The sequence below is a fragment of the Prunus dulcis genome, chromosome 4, assembly GCF_902201215.1.
Source record: "Prunus dulcis chromosome 4, ALMONDv2, whole genome shotgun sequence".
In the NCBI taxonomy this organism is placed as follows: Eukaryota; Viridiplantae; Streptophyta; class Magnoliopsida; order Rosales; family Rosaceae; genus Prunus; species Prunus dulcis.
In genome coordinates, this window is record NC_047653.1 from 22310243 (window position 1) to 22329352 (window position 19110).

The 19110-nt window shown below is 35.2% G+C and overlaps 1 protein-coding gene and 4 long non-coding RNA genes across 6 annotated transcripts; 1 reads left to right on the plus strand and 4 right to left on the minus strand.

Annotated features, from left to right (window-relative positions):
• Nucleotides 1-3768: 3768 nt before the first annotated feature.
• Nucleotides 3769-4207, minus strand: LOC117624438. Its single transcript, XR_004585322.1, has 2 exons — nt 4017-4207; nt 3769-3887 (listed from the first exon to the last, which is right to left on the minus strand). It is a non-coding gene; the product is annotated as an uncharacterized LOC117624438 (long non-coding RNA).
• Nucleotides 4208-4285: 78 nt separating this feature from the next.
• LOC117624437 lies at nt 4286-6548 on the plus strand. The gene is made up of 3 exons (XR_004585321.1): nt 4286-4762; nt 4881-4940; nt 5864-6548. It is a non-coding gene; the product is annotated as an uncharacterized LOC117624437 (long non-coding RNA).
• A 3285-nt stretch (nt 6549-9833) lies between these two features.
• Nucleotides 9834-11180, minus strand: LOC117625620 (chaperonin CPN60-1, mitochondrial-like). The gene is made up of 5 exons (XM_034357152.1): nt 11175-11180; nt 11012-11065; nt 10494-10598; nt 10189-10362; nt 9834-10104 (listed from the first exon to the last, which is right to left on the minus strand). The coding sequence occupies exons 1-5, from the start codon at nt 11178-11180 to the stop codon at nt 10099-10101; spliced, it is 345 nt and encodes a 114-aa protein (XP_034213043.1). The 3' UTR covers nt 9834-10098.
• A 24-nt stretch (nt 11181-11204) lies between these two features.
• Nucleotides 11205-15084, minus strand: LOC117624436. 2 transcript variants are annotated; one of them, XR_004585320.1, is made up of 4 exons: nt 14577-15084; nt 14399-14458; nt 12124-13489; nt 11205-11706 (listed from the first exon to the last, which is right to left on the minus strand). It is a non-coding gene; the product is annotated as an uncharacterized LOC117624436 (long non-coding RNA). The 2 variants fall into 2 exon arrangements; XR_004585319.1 differs by having other exon boundaries at nt 12178-13489; nt 14577-15082.
• Nucleotides 15085-15104: 20 nt separating this feature from the next.
• LOC117624435 lies at nt 15105-16426 on the minus strand. The gene is made up of 3 exons (XR_004585318.1): nt 16256-16426; nt 15657-15806; nt 15105-15168 (listed from the first exon to the last, which is right to left on the minus strand). It is a non-coding gene; the product is annotated as an uncharacterized LOC117624435 (long non-coding RNA).
• Between the last annotated feature and the right edge of the window lie 2684 nt (nt 16427-19110).

The following is a 19110-nucleotide window of genomic DNA, read 5'->3' on the forward strand; positions in this document are numbered from 1 at the left end:
GGTCATGTGGTTCTATAGGTTTAGCAAAATCAAATTGAATAATTCAAGGACCAGTGTGATTGTTTTCTTCTTGCCATACAAGATTAGAGTTCATATATATATATATATATATATATATATATATATATAACTTCCTCTTCCCCAAGGTTCTGATAGTTTTTTTTTTTCTCTCTGTTTATAAGAAAATTCCATGTCCAAGTTTTACCAGGAGAGGAAAGAGATAGGAATAGAATTTCACAGCTGTAATACTACTTCATAGTTCTCTTTAAAAAAAATTACTTTCATAGTTCTCTAATTTTTTTTTTTAAAAGTTCTCTAAGTAAGGGTTATTTACTCAAATGGTCCTCTCTTATACCCGATTTACATTTTGGTCTCTCAACTAAATTATTCGTTCACATGGTCCACAACTCAATTATTTGATCCATTGATCCTATTGTTACATTCTGTCAATGTTTCCGTCAAATGTAACAGTAGGATTAATGGACCGAATAATATTAGACTTTATGAACCATTTGAACGAATAATTTATTTTTTGGGCTTAAAAGCTAGGAAGCAAAGAAGTCCAACTTAAGTTGTGCTTAAGTCGGTTTCCCATGTCTATATAACTAGACAGAACCTTCAAACCTTTTCATAAAAATAGAAAGAAAAAAAAAATCGTTGGAGCAGTTGCATTCGAGACTTCTCACCCTGGTAACATAAGTTGATGTTCGTTGCAACACTTTCTTTTTCTTTGAGATCAAAGTTAGGAGAAGGGGTTGCACCGAATTTCGAATTAAGTTATTTTCGGTGAATTTCAACTTCATTTCAACTTCCCGCCACAAGAAGCATAGCTAAGGTAAATATGCACAATAATACTGAGCGTTTCTTATTGCATGATTCTCAACTCAATTTGATGTTGCTATTGGTTTCTATGAATCTTGAAACTCTGAGTTTTTCGTTCTGATGTAACAGTTTCGTTTTTTTTTTTTTTTGGGTTCAAGTTGTTCTTTCCTGGTTTTTAACGCTTCGGAATCTGAAAACTCTATCTAGGAATTTTAAGAAGCTACCCTGCTGCTCATTTAGGTATATGATGCTTTTGACATGATATTTATGAGTTTTCTCAAATTGGTTTTGATTTCTTTGAGTCTGTCAAAATAATTAAGTTTGGTCTCGTGGTTCCATAGGTTAAGCAAAATCAAACTGAATAACTCAAGAACTACTGTGATTGTTTTCTTTTTGTCATACACGATTAGGGTTCATACATCATTTCTTCTTCCGCAAGGATTAATATATTCTTATGGTTTTTATCTCACCAACACACCCAAAATATAAAAAATATATATGATTAAAAAAAAACCAGTTTTCATCTAAATGAAAATGGGACTTGAAAACAAAAATGGTGTACTAGCCATTTTTGAAAATGTAAATTATGTGTCAACCTTCCACTTTTGTTCTTTTTTTTTTCTTTTTTTTAAAGTCGGATAAATACAACATTTAAATTAGATCAACAACAATCTTCTCATTTAAATTATCCAAACCAAAATATACAAAAACCAGTTTTCATTTTAAAAGTTATCCAACCAAAAATATTATATTTCTATTATTTTCATTATTTTAATATTATCTTTTCCAATTTCTCTTTGTATTGAATATTTTGAGTAGACATTGTTTAAGTTTCCGATTTTTTATCATACATTACTTTTTAGGTATAACATGAACAAGGTGGGGTGATGAGCTTTCATTTTAAGCTGTTTTCTTGCATCCAACTTCTTGTTTAGATAACTCACAACTTAGAACTCAGTCTTGACATATTCTTCCCTTCTGATTTTTGTTTTGTTTTGTTTCATATCTGAAGGAGGGCACAACATTGGGAAGATTGGATGTGAGTTCATTCAGTCTCGCCTTCACAACTTCAGGGGGACAGGGAAACCAGACCCAACTGTTTCTCCTAGTTTCTTCAATGAGATGAGAGTTTTCTGTGAAGACAATGGTAACAAGAACGTCTCCCATGGCATCCTCCACAGCAGCCCCCATGGAAGCATCCATAGCATCATCCCCAATGGCATCAAGGGGCATGAGTGAGAAGCCTGCGAGGAGGGGGATGCCATACTTTCAGCAACTGTCATCATCTGTATTGTCTGGGGCAGGCTTTGACACTCATTACTACCAGAGCTTGTTGAGAGGCAGAGGACTTCTCTTTGCTGATCAGCAATTGATGGCTAATTAGAGGACAGCAAGATTGTTGAGAGCTTATGCTTCAGACGATGGATCAACCTTCCGGATGGACTTTGTCCGGGCAATGATGAAGATGTCTAACCTTAATGTTCTCACTGGATCTCAAGGTCAGGTCCGATTGGAATGCACTCTGCCAGTCTCTAGCTAGCTACTTCTTACCTGACAGAATCTGACCGGGGGCCATGATGGAGATGGAAGAAAATTTCTGTTGAAATATTTGTTCCCTCTGGTTGTACAGATTCCCTTAGCCATCTTTAATAGTCATGTTCATTTGTGAATTGTTAGTATGTGCAGATATATAGCAGCAAGCAAAGCATTCCCACCTTCCCAATGTAGAGTTCAATTTTTCTGATTGTAAATAACTCAAGGACTACTGTTGATTGTTTTCTTTTCTTTTTCCCACATACAAGAACAAAGACTCTTTATAATTTTTTTTTTTTTTTTTTAGAGAAATTAACATAAATACTATCTGAACTTTTAGACAAGTGAGCCATTACCACTTGAACTTTTAATTTTTATTATTAACCACCTGAACTTTAGAGAGTATTACAATGTACCACCTATGTCTAAATCAACTCTGTTAAACTTTCCGTTAACTTTAAGGTCAATTCCATCAATTCACTATAAGTAAAAAAAACTTAACATTTTTAAAACTAACGGAATTTATAATTACTTTTTTTTTTTCTTTATGAAAAACCTAACCTAAATCATCCCATGCTTTCTCCCATCCCATCCATCAACAATTTTCTCCCTTGCCTAGTAGACCCCTCCCCTACTCTCTACGTACATCATGACTTCAACTCTTCAACAAACTACACCAAATATTTTATAGATTCGGTGGAGAGAGATAGAGATATGAAGTAGGGTGTATGCAGAGGGTGGGGAGGCTACTGGGCAATGGGGAAGCATTTGTGTTGGAAGGGGTGTGGAACAATAATTAGGTTAGGTTTATTATTTAATTATTTAATTTTGTTAGTTTTAAAAATGTTAAGTCTTTTAGTTATTGTGAACTGACGGAATCGTCCTTAAACTTAACGGAAAGTTTAGATATAGATGGTACATTGCAACTCTATAAAGTTCAAGTGGTTAATAATAAAAATTAAAAATTTAGATAGTAATGGTGCACATACCTAAAAGTTCAGGTGATATTTATGTAAATTTTCCTATTTTTTATATTTCTAAATTGGATATAATTGGAAAATTAACCAAAGTTTGCTTTCTATTACACAATATAGAGATGAGAGAAACGCATGCTAGTCTGAATACCTATTAGTATTACCAGTCAATGAAAGATTGGATTTCTTCAAAATGCAAACAAAAAGAAATAAAAAAAAAACTTTAATTTCAATTACCAAATGCCAAAATCCACATATGGAGTCCCAACTTGTACATGTTACATGTATGACACAATTTGTTTTTTTTTACTTTTTCGCTTTTGTTGTAGAAAGCTTGGGGAAACCTTCTCCTTCTAAGTTATGCGATTTTTTAGTTTGTCCAGGGTGTATACCTTTTTTCCATTCACCCCCTCCTAAACTAAAGGCTTTTTTGTATGGGTAAATACAAGTCTAGATGACATGAGAACAGAAAATACAGCACAGTACTAGCTCTTGCATCTTTTCACAATGTTGGAAGAGGCACAAGATCGAATCTCCCGTCTCCGTTTATAATAAAAACTGTAATTAATATAACACAGCAGAAGATCAAGGATTAGATAAGGAGAGCATCAATGTTGATTAGGAACAATACTTGCTCGTGCAAGCTTTAGCAGAGCAAGAACAAAGACACAAACATCATATTAGTACCTGGCCAGTGCCACCAAGGCTAATGGGCTGGACTGGCAAGATTTTTTGACTGCTGTTATCCTATGTTTCACGTTCAAACTGTTTTTCCAAAAAACTAACACCCATCTCAATATCTAATAAAGTTCAACAGTAGAAAATGAAATCCAAATTTTCACAAATTCCTTCCTGCATATACATCATGATTGCTTTAATTTTTTGGGAAATAGCTTAAAATGCCACCATTTTTATAATTTTAACTAAAAATACCACTGCTTCCCAATTTTTTTGCAATTATCACCTATAAATACATACTTATTGCCCATTTATTGACCATATAACACTTTTGGTCAGTTTTTGGTTTCTCTCTCAGCTCTCTCTCAACTCTATCTCATAGTTCTCTCTTCCTCTCTCAACTCTCTCTCTCTCTCTCTCTCTCTCTCTCTCTCTCTCTCTCTATGACCACGCCTCTTCTCACGAAGAAGAAGATCAAGAACAACCTACAAAACCCACAGCTTTGCCTTCAAAACCCAGTTCTTCCTGTTCCTCTCTGTTTTCTTCTCTACCCAAATCCAATTAAAAGGGTGACATTTTGAGCTATTTCCCTATAATGGAATCGTGCAAGGCCCCCAAATCCACCCCCTTTTGACTTAAAACAACAAATCCACAAACCCTAACCAGTGAGAGAGGGAGCTATTTCAATGGCGATACAGCCCTCGAGCTCGAGCAAAAGACATGCTTTAGGTGAAACGACTCAAAGCACTTCTTTGGTAAGCTTCCAATTCGCTATTTTCCCACTTCTGTTATTTGGATTAGAGGGACCTTATGGCATAGAAATAGCGACAACTTCTGTTATTTGGATAAGTTTATGTTGGTAGCTATTTTCAGGGCATTTGGGGACCTGTAAAGACATGTATTCAGAGCCAAGCTTATCTTTGTGCAATTCAGGTATGATCATAGAGTACAGATGTTATCGATGTAGCATTCACATGTAATGGGTAAAGCTCAATTTTTTGGTATGCAATCATATGGATGGAATTTAACTTGATGTAAATTATATGTAAGAAAGTAAATTTTTGAGTATTGGTATCCAAATGTATGGTCCCTCCTCCTCCTTCCCTCTTCTCTCTTTTTTTCATCATGATGGGGATCAGGGAATTAAGAGTCTTGAAGACTGTTGGCCTCTTAACGCAATCCTTGTGTGTCATCCAAATAGTTAGTTTGGTTTTGGCTTAATTTTTTTGTTTGGGATTGAGAACGTTAACAGGATTTTAGATGGACATCTCATTCATCCTTCCTGTAACTACATTTCATTAATAAATCTGTGAGTGTTAGAAGAAAAATTGAAGTAAAAGAATATATTAGTGTGAGGTTGTGCTACATGCAATCAAGTTCACCATGAGGCCATTAGTTCACAGTAAAATACTGGAGGTCTTTGCCTGCCAACAATTGCAGATTTAATTTTTCTTTCATTTGACAGATGCTGGTCCACACTCGCAAGAGATGTGTCATTTAGTGGTCTAATGGTATGTTGAATAGTGATAGTTTGTATGCATCACCCTTTTTCTTTTGGCCTTTCCCACAATTGCTTGGTAACACTGGGAAAATACGACTGCAACTCCGAATAGTCAAAATTTATTCTAATAGTATTGCTACTTCTTAACATGCACTCCCCCACACTTGGTTATTGCTAGATTTTGTCCCGAAAAGGAAAGAAATACCCTGTTCTGGTCATTGGTGAATCATAGGCAGTTAAGCTTTTTGCCTCTAAAAGATTTAGTTGTCATTATCCTGTTTCTCCCCCCTAATCTGGTTCTTATTTCTAGTATATTAGTTTTGTTTCAAATTATGATTTCATCTGCACTATGCAGGTTATGTTCTATCTGAAGGCTTGAAAGATTGAATAGAATATGGGAAGCAAAATTACATGCAATCCAAATTTCCATAGTCGTGGTATGTTTGAGGGACGCATACAAGAAGGTTTGTCTAGTGGTGGTATGTCTTAAGTCTTGTATAATTGAATTCAGTATTTTTTGTAGGGTGATATATACTTGCCTTGATTCATTGATGGATTATGGAAGTTAGACATGATAGCAAAATGGCCTACCATTTAGTAGTTTTTTATAAGGCCTAACATTTATGTCGAAAATTTTCTATGGTTCATTGGATGGATTATGGAAGTTAGACGTTATAGCAAAAGGGTTTATCAGTTTCCATCTAATGTTTTTGTTAATTTAGTACAAGGGTGGTTGGATGCACATCTCAGAGGTAGCAAATCCAGTTTTAGCTCTTACATTAATGGCAGCACTGCGAATTTCCAAGAAGGATTTAGCATGTCAGTAGATAAAAGGGATTTTACCTTTACAAAGGAGCTGCATGAGAAACTCGCACTAAATTTCTTTCCCATCCGATCTTGTCTGCTGAACAGATTGGGGAATGTTTATGTATCCAATTAAATAATTTGGACAAGATTTTAATGATGTTTTCATGTAATGTGTGTGTATGTATGTTTTTAAGACAAAGGAAATTTAATACATATGCAGATAATTTAATGCCTGGTATTGTTTTGGAACCATAATCGTTGTCAATCTCATTGTTTCTTTAAAAGATTGCTGTGAAATTGTTACTTCATTTTCTTCTTTCATTTGTTTTAAGATATTTTTGTTTGGAGAAAAGGAACTCTGTTTTTGTAATCTAAAAGACTAGGTATCTATGTCCCACATCTTGGGACTAATTGAATGTGCTTTTTGATATTGAAAGGAAGCTAGCATCTTTGGTTGAAAAAAATGAAGGTGTTCCTGCTGAAGTAATTTCTACTTGATTTCAATTTGCCTATAAAACTTGTTGACTGGTGCTCAACAAGTTGGGTTTTTGTAGCTTGAATTGGCGTATAATTTAGGTTCGCTTTTTGCATGTGAGTGTTTTAATGGATTGGATGTTCTACCTGTATGTTTGTCAAATCTCAATCATGTTTTTGAGATGAGTTGTGCAGTAGTGTTGGTTGAAATTAATATGTTATTTATTCATTGAAAGCATATTGTTTCCCGACGGTGAGTATTTGATCAAATTATAATTTGTTGCAATTTTGTCTTGACAATTTATGTTTCTTTCTCTTTTTCTTTTCAAGTTGTACAAGGAGAAGAAAAGCCGCACAACTCGTTTCCCTGTGAAGAACAAATTTGAGGTTAATAGTTACACAATGTGTTTTAGCTGGGTTTGATGGGTTTGATTTTGTTTGGTGGGTAATGCTTGATTTTTATCATTGTGATAATTGTGATGATGGGATGGATATGGAGCTTAATTTTGCTACTGGTTTGGATTTTGGTTTTTCTTACTTTAAAACAAAAATTGTTTTTTCTTACTTTAAACAAAAATTGATTTATGACATTGGTGATTGAGTTGGAGATTTCCAAATTGGACAATTCTTATTGCTTTGCTGATATGGATCCAATATGCTTTGTTTTGGCAAAAAGGGTCCTACTTATTGTACATTATTTGTTCTTTTAGACTTGATATGTATAAGTTTAGTTTTGTCATATGCTCCTGGCTTGCTTGTTCTAACTGTGGGCACACATGAGCCGGAAAACTTTACACATAAGGCTTTACTGATGTCTTGAATGATGTCATTCAATAGTGACCTGTTTTATATAATTTGTATCTCTGCTTTATAACTACATTTGATATTTGGGGTTATATTGCATGCAGGCAAGCAACCCTGACAAGGTACGAAGTGAATATAAATCATTCTCAGGGTAAAGTACTGCCTAGTGTAAGAGTTTCAGATCCAGGCCTTCTACTTAAACCTGACGAACCAAATTTGGTATGAACTACATCTTTGAATACCTGATTGCATCTTTGAGGCCAAAGCAGAAAAAATGCTAAACTACATACAGTTTTTAAAAAAAAAAAAAAAAAAGTCGAGGCTTTATGAATTAGTTGACTATTCTTTTTATTTATTTATTTAATTTTATACTTTTATACTTTTTGTGGAGTCTTTTTCTCTTTTTTTTTTTTCAAAGTTCCCCTAACTTGGCACAGATGCATGTATGCACGTGTGTACTCAGAACACAAACTCCTTTATAACTCAAAAGAACGGTCGCAAATGTTAGTTTTTAACTTGGAAAAATAAAATAAAATTGAAAGTTACTTTTGGGAAATGTTGAACTTTTATAATGAATATGGCTTCAGTGTAGAAGGCTTGATAGTAAATAGAAAATCTATATGCTGGGGGTTTTCTGGCTAGCTAAAAATGTGTGAGAAATGATGAATCTATCTGATTGCAGCCTATTTAATGTTTAATACCTTCATTAAAAAAAAGGTTGTTGACAGTGCTTTGACTATCTTGCAGATTATAATGGCAAAACCAGCATGTGGCCCTAGTAAGAGAGATAAGCCTATAGGGATGGATGAGGACTAATTTTGTGTGTGACAATTGACTATCTTTGCTTGTATTGTTCTATGTTAGGGATCTTTTGTTCCATTTTAGTAACAATTTTGTTTAGGAGAAAAAGAAACATATTGCAGTTCATGCTTTGTAAATGCCACTCTTCTGTTATGATGGACACGTGGTATGCCCTTGTTGGGTAGGTTTGGATTGAAACCATGGTCGAGTGCTTGAGCCATGTTTAGTGAGAAGCTTGAATGGATTTTCTTTTCTGTTGTATTTGGCCCTTGTCTTTTCAAGCATGCCAAAAATCATCCTAGTTTTGTAATATGTGGTTTGTGCCCAATTAATTTACTGTGGATCTTGCATTTTTGTACCCAATATTTGATAGCTGCCTTCTTTTGAACGAAGATTCATTGAGGGAGAGAATTACTTTCCTTTTGAATATGAATCGATGTGCAACTCCAACTATCATTTCAAAGGTCAACATCAATTCATGCTAATATAAGATGGATAACAATTGTCGTGTCCATGAGATTTGAATTCATGAGCCACTTTCAACGAAGTGGAGACTGTTATTAGACTAAATGGCCATTGACATACGATATAATAGCAATATTAGGCCAATATATGTACACTATATAGGCAATATTAGGGCAATATAACCACAATACGATAGCAATAGTATTACAATATCACCTATAAAAATATAATTATTGTCCACTTATTGCTAATTTTTCACATGTTCAGAAATTTTGTTCTCTCTTAGCTCACTCAGCTCTCTCTCTGGCACATCTCTCTCTCTCTTCGGTATCTGTCTATCGCAGTCTCTCTCTCTCTCTCTCTCTCTCTCTCTCTCTCTCTCTAGTGCTCTCTCTCTTTGCTTTCTTTCTGTAGCGCAGCTCTCTCTCTGTCTCTCTCTAGCTTCGTTCTGTCTCTTTCTCCCCCTATTCGCTATCTTGCTCTCTGTCTGTTTATTCATACCTTCCTTTTTTTGTAAATGATTTTTTAGTTGTTATTATTTTTTTAGAATAATTTCTTACAATGTTTTACGGTGCAATTATGATGCACCTGACTGCCTGTTTTTGAAAGGCATGTTGTTTCTTTCTCATCCTCGTCTTCTTTTTGAATGAAGTATGGCCTAAACCGTAAACCCATTGATGAGCCGTAGTCAATATACATACAATATAATAGCAATATTAGGGCAATATACATACACTAGAGAGGCAATATTAGGGCAATATAATGGCAATGCGACAGCAATAGCATCACAATATACATACAATACGGTGGCAATATTTATACTATGTGTACAATACACAGACAATATTAGCACAATACACATGCAATAGGACCACAATATTAAGTCAATCTACATACAATACACACACATCCATTACAGACTACAATTTAGACATGGAAAATAAATCGCCACCGAACCCTAACAATACTATCCCAAGAAGCAAAAATTATTTCTTTCATAAAACTTGACAATTCAATTGTTATTACATAGTCAACCAATCTTTGCTCTATTACATACATACTTCCTACCTATAATTATAAATAATGGAGAGCTCACAAATTCTACTAATTTGATCTTAACTTCATCAATTTGTTCTTCGTTGTATGAGTTAGCTCTCCCTTCTTGCACATTTTCCAAGTTGTTCTGTTCTCCTCCCGTGTAGCAATATCAGCAACAACAGGTTATCTACAGATCTGAAATCATAACTGCAGATGATTCTCAATTAACAAAGAGGAAAACCATTTTCTTTTATAACTTTGGTTCTGAAATATATAACAAAATGCAAAGACCTTTGCTTCTGAAAAGGAGCAAAAGTTTGTCAACCAATTCATAGTAAAAACGAAGAAACTAGTGAACCTAACCAGAGAAATGCTAACCTGCAAAACCAACTCCAATACTTTAACCACATCATTAATACTTGAGATTTTCTTCTCATGGATTATGATTAGAGGATTTTCCAATTCCTATCAGCACATACACAAGTTTGAAGATAATCATCATCAAGCAAAAAGGGACTTGAGGTGCTGCTAACTTTAACAAGCAGCCCTCTAACAGTTTCAAGACATAGTTATCGCTGAGTCAAACTAAAACTTACACATTTCTGATTGTTCTGGTTGGTGATGAAATAAGGGGATATGTAGCCCCTATCTAGCTTCATTCCCTCAACAACCTCCAACTCATTGTCCAATGTTTTCCCATCCTGCAGAAATTAACATAGTGTGAAGCTTACATGTTTTGGGTATCATTTGGGAATAAAAAACTAAAATAAAATTATTTGCCCTCCAATATATTTCTGTAAAAATTTCATAAGACCCATACATACCTCACTTTAAAACAACAATAAAAAGAAGCTGATATCATCCAGATTTCAGCCCTTGCAATAAGGTAACTACACTAATATGCCTATGACAAATCTGCTGACTAGAAACAAACATAGGCAAATAAAGTCGCATACCCATCAGCACAGCCACTGTCCAGGTCGTGATGAGATACAAGCCAATAGACGACCACCACCAAATTGCTCTTCCAAATGTTGGTCAAGGGTGCAAATCTGTTGACACTTCTCCAACTTTCTTACTACATGGTTGTTCTTCTTGTCTCCAACTTTCTTACTACATGGTTGTTCTTCTTCACCTCCTCAGCGACGGCAACAGCAGCATCACCTTCCTATCAAACAAATAACACAAAATGTCATCAAAGACAGTAAAGTTCATTGCGCATTTGTGTGTCCAAAAGTAAAGTTCATTACCAGAAAAGCTCCTTTATTTCATTTTGCAGGCATCGTATTCTTGTTGATCAATATAATTAGAGGACTTGAGCTGCTCCAGTAGGACTACCACTGACTCAATTCGCCCAAACAAGCAAGCACTATGAGATCCTCTTGGCAAAACTAGACAACCAATAACCATAACACCCAAACCCTGTCACGAGTAGTGACTCTCCAGATTGCATGTGCATTACAGGCCACTGCCGCCCTCCATCTCAGCATGCAGGGAAACTCAACCAATTCTTCCAGCATGTGTACTTTGTCATAGATAGCATCATCCTAGCAGACAGAATCTCATGTGACAATCAAGTTCCATTTTCCAATTTTTTTTCCAATTTTTCATTATATAGCTAGAGACAACGGGGCAGATCAGTATGCAGGTCCCACAATGGATGACTGGTCTTCGATGTTGATTGCTGCTTCAGAATCTGGCTTTCCTGGTTTGACCTCTTCATTGAGTGTAAGTTTTATCTTGGGTGACAACCTCTTGATTTCCTCTATTGTATAGATAAAAATCTTCCTTACCATGCTACAGAACTCACTGCAACAAAAGTACACAGATTTTACGGGATGAATATTCAAAGGCATGAAGTTTAGATTCATTAACCTAATTACTTATGGCGGAAGTTCATAAATGGGATGGATACCCGAAATTTAAAATAAAAAAAAAAGCTTCCTACCTGTGATGAGTATATCAAACACAAGGCTTGATTAATTACAATTCCAATGCAGACCTCATTCACAAAAGTTTGAAATTACCCATTATGAAATTAAACATTTGTGAAACATTTTGCATTGTCAGTTTTATCAGATTGAACTACACTTAGTGAAGAAACAATTTTTGTTTTAAAGTAAGAAAAACCAAAATCCAAAATTGGCCAAACCAGTAGCAAAATTAAGCTCCATATCCATCCCATCATCACAATTATCACAATGATAAAAATCAAGCATTACCCACCAAACAAAATCAAACCCATCAAACCCAGCTAAAACACATTGTGTAACTGTTAACCTCAAATTTGTTCTTCACAGGGAAACGAGTTGTGCGGCTTTTCTTCTCCTTGTACAACTTGAAAAGAAAAAGAGAAAGAAACATAAATTGTCAAGACAAAATTGCAACAAATTATAATTTGATCAAATACTCACCGTCGGGAAACAATATGCTTTCAATGAATAAATAACATATTAATTTCAACCAACACTACTGCACAACTCATCTCAAAAACATGATTGAGATTTGACAAACATACAGGTAGAACATCCAATCCATTAAAACACTCACATGCAAAAAGCGAACCTAAATTATACTCCAATTCAAGCTACAAAAACCCAACTTGTTGAGCACCAGTCAACAAGTTTTATAGGCAAATTGAAATCAAGTAGAAATTACTTCAGCAGGAACACCTTCATTTTTTCAACCAAAGATGCTAGCTTCCTTTCAATATCAAAAAGCACATTCAATTAGTCCCAAGATGTGGGACATAGATACCTAGTCTTTTAGATTACAAAAACAGAGTTCCTTTTCTCCAAACAAAAATATCTTAAAACAAATGAAAGAAGAAAATGAAGTAACAATTTCACAGCAATCTTTTAAAGAAACAATGAGATTGACAACGATTATGGTTCCAAAACAATACCAGGCATTAAATTATCTGCATATGTATTAAATTTCCTTTGTCTTAAAAACATACATACACACACATTACATGAAAACATCATTAAAATCTTGTCCAAATTATTTAATTGGATACATAAACATTCCCCAATCTGTTCAGCAGACAAGATCGGATGGGAAAGAAATTTAGTGCGAGTTTCTCATGCAGCTCCTTTGTAAAGGTAAAATCCCTTTTATCTACTGACATGCTAAATCCTTCTTGGAAATTCGCAGTGCTGCCATTAATGTAAGAGCTAAAACTGGATTTGCTACCTCTGAGATGTGCATCCAACCACCCTTGTACTAAATTAACAAAAACATTAGATGGAAACTGATAAACCCTTTTGCTATAACGTCTAACTTCCATAATCCATCCAATGAACCATAGAAAATTTTCGACATAAATGTTAGGCCTTATAAAAAACTACTAAATGGTAGGCCATTTTGCTATCATGTCTAACTTCCATAATCCATCAATGAATCAAGGCAAGTATATATCACCCTACAAAAAATACTGAATTCAATTATACAAGACTTAAGACATACCACCACTAGACAAACCTTCTTGTATGCGTCCCTCAAACATACCACGACTATGGAAATTTGGATTGCATGTAATTTTGCTTCCCATATTCTATTCAATCTTTCAAGCCTTCAGATAGAACATAACCTGCATAGTGCAGATGAGATCATAATTTGAAACAAAACTAATATACTAGAAATAAGAACCAGATTAGGGGGGGAGAAACAGGATAATGACAACTAAATCTGTTAGAGGCAAAAAGCTTAACTGCCTATGATTCACCAATGACCAGAACAGGGTATTTCTTTCCTTTTCGGGACAAAATCTAGCAATAACCAAGTGTGGGGGAGTGCATGTTAAGAAGTAGCAATACTATTAGAATAAATTTTGACTATTCGGAGTTGCAGTCGTATTTTCCCAGTGTTACCAAGCAATTGTGGGAAAGGCCAAAAGAAAAAGGGTGATGCATACAAACTATCACTATTCAACATACCATTAGACCACTAAATGACACATCTCTTGCGAGTGTGGACCAGCATCTGTCAAATGAAAGAAAAATTAAATCTGCAATTGTTGGCAGGCAAAGACCTCCAGTATTTTACTGTGAACTAATGGCCTCATGGTGAACTTGATTGCATGTAGCACAACCTCACACTAATATATTCTTTTACTTCAATTTTTCTTCTAACACTCACAGATTTATTAATGAAATGTAGTTACAGGAAGGATGAATGAGATGTCCATCTAAAATCCTGTTAACGTTCTCAATCCCAAACAAAAAAATTAAGCCAAAACCAAACTAACTATTTGGATGACACACAAGGATTGCGTTAAGAGGCCAACAGTCTTCAAGACTCTTAATTCCCTGATCCCCATCATGATGAAAAAAAGAGAGAAGAGGGAAGGAGGAGGAGGGACCATACATTTGGATACCAATACTCAAAAATTTACTTTCTTACATATAATTTACATCAAGTTAAATTCCATCCATATAATTGAGCTTTACCCATTACATGTGAATGCTACATCGATAACATCTGTACTCTATGATCATACCTGAATTGCACAAAGATAAGCTTGGCTCTGAATACATGTCTTTACAGGTCCCCAAATGCCCTGAAAATAGCTACCAACATAAACTTATCCAAATAACAGAAGTTGTCGCTATTTCTATGCCATAAGGTCCCTCTAATCCAAATAACAGAAGTGGGAAAATAGCGAATTGGAAGCTTACCAAAGAAGTGCTTTGAGTCGTTTCACCTAAAGCATGTCTTTTGCTCGAGCTCGAGGGCTGTATCGCCATTGAAATAGCTCCCTCTCTCACTGGTTAGGGTTTGTGGATTTGTTGTTTTAAGTCAAAAGGGGGTGGATTTGGGGGCCTTGCACGATTCCATTATAGGGAAATAGCTCAAAATGTCACCCTTTTAATTGGATTTGGGTAGAGAAGAAAACAGAGAGGAACAGGAAGAACTGGGTTTTGAAGGCAAAGCTGTGGGTTTTGTAGGTCGTTCTTGATCTTCTTCTTCGTGAGAAGAGGCGTGGTCATAGAGAGAGAGAGAGAGAGAGAGAGAGAGAGGAAGAGAGAACTGTGAGATAGAGTTGAGAGAGAGCTGAGAGAAAAACCAAAAACTGACCAAAAGTGTTATATGGTCAATAAATGGGCAATAAGTATGTATTTATAGGTGATAATTGCAAAAAAATTGGGAAGCAGTGGTATTTTTAGTTAAAATTATAAAAATGATGGCATTTTAAGCTATTTCCCTAATTTTTTAAGCTCCATCACCGGACACAAGGGCATCGATCAGATCACCATCTTCCATTCCAAGCTGCACAAAGTTAAGTCGCAACTAAGAATCAAACTGGCTTTGATGCATCGAAGGGCATCAGCTAGTAAAGTAACAAACATTTCACCAACAATTAAATTACGGCTCACAGTGATCTGTCACGGATTCGATGGTAGTCGAACCTAAGCCCTATTGGATGTAACACAAGGCCAACAAGCTATAAAGGGTAGTTTAGCTCTATACCAGTCATGATGCAAAATATAATCCCCACTTTGGAGAAATACAACAATATTCTACATTATCAACTACATGTAGTCCACTACTAATTGCACCGAGCTCTTTCAAGTTAAAACCGTATATGTAGAGATCCATTGAGCATTCTCCCACCCAAAAGGTGATTAAGTTGGGGATAATATTTAGTTCACGCTTGGACTTAGTAGTGCGTTCCTACAAGGCCCGTGATACAACTCTAGCAACAATGAAATTTATTTTCATGATTAACATTCTAAGTAATTTTTATGAACTTTTACCTGCTCAGGAGTTTTGTTCTTCTCGAGTCGGACGCTATCAAACGTGAATTCTATTGATTTGGGGTCAAGGGAACGATTTTTACAGAACGCTTCCATGAGTTTTTGCAGTTTGGTGCTTCGTTTAACCCGGAAAAAAGTTTGAACTCCATCCTGCACGTGGATCTCATCATAAAACAAATGAATCCCATTAAACTACAGTGGATCTATTTATTCTAAGATGTGGCAAAATAATTCAGTGATAATTTGGTGATATTCAGCAGAGAAAACATGAAACTAAATCAGGTACGGCGAGAAACATGAAACTAATTTGGTGTTTCCTTTCCAGTACAGATTGGAACGGTGTTTTAATCAATTTCTAATCCAAATTTTGGCTAATGTTGAAATGTTTCTCGGAGAGAAAAAATATTTTCTCCAACTTATTAGTACTTATATAAACCCACCAACCCCAAACTCCCAGTAACCCTAATGGAAACCCAATTTCTTCCTTGCATTTGGTTATAGGAAAAGGAAAATTTGAAAGAAAAAACTATAAAAAGAAGGTTAAAAATTTTCAATTACACCACATGCAATGCAAGGAAAAGAGTGGGGGAGAATCAAACCTTGTTGAACTGAACTTTGAGACACACAGTGTCTTCATCAGATCGACCTCCAGACATCTTAAGAGCTAGGGTTTTTCTTTTCTCTGTGTTGTGTTCTTGTTCTTGGGAGTTTTTTCTGGGGTCAGAAGTTCTGTTCTTGGGAGTTTTTTTTTTTTTTTTTTGTTGGTCTGAGTTCTGTTTTTGGGAGCATTTTTTTATTTTATTTTTATGGTCAATTCTGTTTTTGGGAGCTCGATCACGCAAAACTAGCTTCGTGTCTTTTCGTTTTTGTTTTTTATAAGTTTTGTCTGGAAAGGTACATACGTACGTACATAGCTTTGAAGAGGAGCAGGTGAGGTTCAATCAATGTAATAGATTTGGCAAAGTTTCGTGCTGCACCCAACTTCTGAGACTGACCCGTGACTTTCCCTCTTTTGGTAAATAAAATTATGACTTCAAAAACATCAATAATTAATGGCGGAATTAAGAATTTTATGTCTTGCGAAGTTAGGTATTTTGTTTTGTAAAGTGACGCGTAAACTTTGAGACGATAAGACGCAAGTCTTTTGTTTCTTTTTATTTTGCTTTTATTATTTTACTATTTTGGTTATCTTTATTTGATTTTATTTTATTTTATTTAAAATTACAAATTTACCCTTATTATTAAAGAAAAATTGGATGAAATTCAAAAAACTTAAGGCTAAATTGGCTTTTTGATAAGTTTAAGTGCTGCACCCAACTTAAGAGACTGACCCGTGCCTTTCCCTCTTTTGGTAAATAAAATTATGACTTCAAAAACAATAATCAAAGGCAGAATCATGAATTTTTCAATAGGTGGATTAACTAAAGTTATTAATTTAAAATTTAATGATTATTTTTTTGGCACTTACAATTGTTATTATCTTTCTAGAAATAAAAGTAAATATTAAATCATATAAATCACGACAATTTGTAGCTCCATATACTAATTTTCAATAAGTTTTAACATAAACCAAATAAGGTCATTCATGCATTCATATCATACATTAAAAATTGTTTTAAGTAAAAATATTGACCAAGTATGAAAAATGGGTTTTCATAATAATCTTTTCTCAAGATAATTTTTGGCAGCTTTTATTCCTCACACATCAAATAAGAAAACTTGATTTTAGTATGAAATATCTATTGACTTAATGAGCCATCATTTTTAGCCTAAATTGTATTTTGCACTAAAACCGATTTTTCATATTTTGATCTGGTGAGAATTTGATTTTCTAGTATTTTTATTTGAATCCAAATTATGGTTACTTCCTTATTTACATGAGGGTTACTTTCTTATTTACATTGTAAACTTAAGTAAATGACAAAGAACATTTACTTAAATTGACAGAACCTGATCCCAATTCCACTTTGGAATTCGAACCAAGCCCTGTGCGTGTCCGACATCTGGCAACTGTCGGGCACAAATGACCATTTTACCCTTCCTGCTACAGTCACTATGAAAACTTTCTTTAGACTCCTGCCGAAAATTCGGCAGAGTCTCCCCTGTATTTTGACCAAACCCAAAGTCTTCCACCTGTCAAACAAGCTCAAATATCACACCAACTGCCAGAATATCTCAAATAAACACTTTCCAACTCGGTTTCTTAGTTTTAACTAAATATCAGAGCATTTCTACAAATTCACAGAACTTTAAGAAATTTACAAAGGAGTCCTACACTTTATGGTGGTGCAGAAGCTGGGAATGGCCCGGTGGTGGATCCTGCGCACTTCTACGGCCTGGGGGCGAAAAACAAGTTGGAAATGTGAGTGGACCAAACATAAGATTCTTGAAAACAGTTTACAATCATAATAACCCCCATGGTAAAAATAACTTGATAAATAAAACTAAAGTTCACCTATGTTTAATATAAGGCTTTCATCTAGATATATATATATAATCATATGTACGTAAAACTGAACAATTATATGTAGATATAAAACATGCACGAATAATGAGAAAACTGATATAAAATTATTGAAATCAATAATTGCATAAAAGTGCTTAAAGTCCTTTAAATCTACCACCCAATTGTACCCTTGTCAATCCGTCAATTCCCCTGGTAGGTCTCGGGCGACACGCAGTCTATCCGAGCCGCAAACTGGCAGATTCAGGGGACTATGGTCAGCCTGATCCGTCAGCAGGTCTGGATGACACCAAGTCGACTCGAGCCGCTCTGACAAGATGCAGGGGATCGCACTCAGCCTGAACCGCAATCCTGGCAGGTCTCGGGGACACAGAGTCAGCCGAGCCGCAAATCCTGGCAGGTCTCGAGACACCAAGTCTGCCGAGCCGTAAATCCTGGCACTCACGGTCCGAGCGTCCCCGCAACTCGTGAGGCAAAGTCAAGTGCACTGACAAGCTGTAAAACAGACTAGATGTCCGTAGACATTGGTCCGTCTGAGGGTAATCACCAAATAAAAGGCGGGTACATGGTGGTTCTAAAACAACTATTTTAGAAAAACCTGATAATTCTTTGTAATCTGATAAATCTGAGTTAAACAGCTATTTCTGCATCACAAATCTCAAGTCTGTAGCTCAACTAAGTAATATAAAAGTAAAGATATTTTACGCTACAATTCATGGTCGGAACACATGCAATAACACTTATTCAAGATCAAGTACTGAAATTTATTCAGATAAACTCATTTATAAAAACTTATTTATATAAAATCAATATAAAATCATTTACGTAAACTCATCTATCTAAATCATTTATATAACTTATTTATATAAAATCCTTTATGAAAGAAAGTCCACTCACTGTTGGTCCGAGCTAACTGGACCTCTCGAAGGTCCTTCCTGGACTCAGTCTGGCCTCTGATGCCTGATTAACCATAAACAATAAATTAATAAA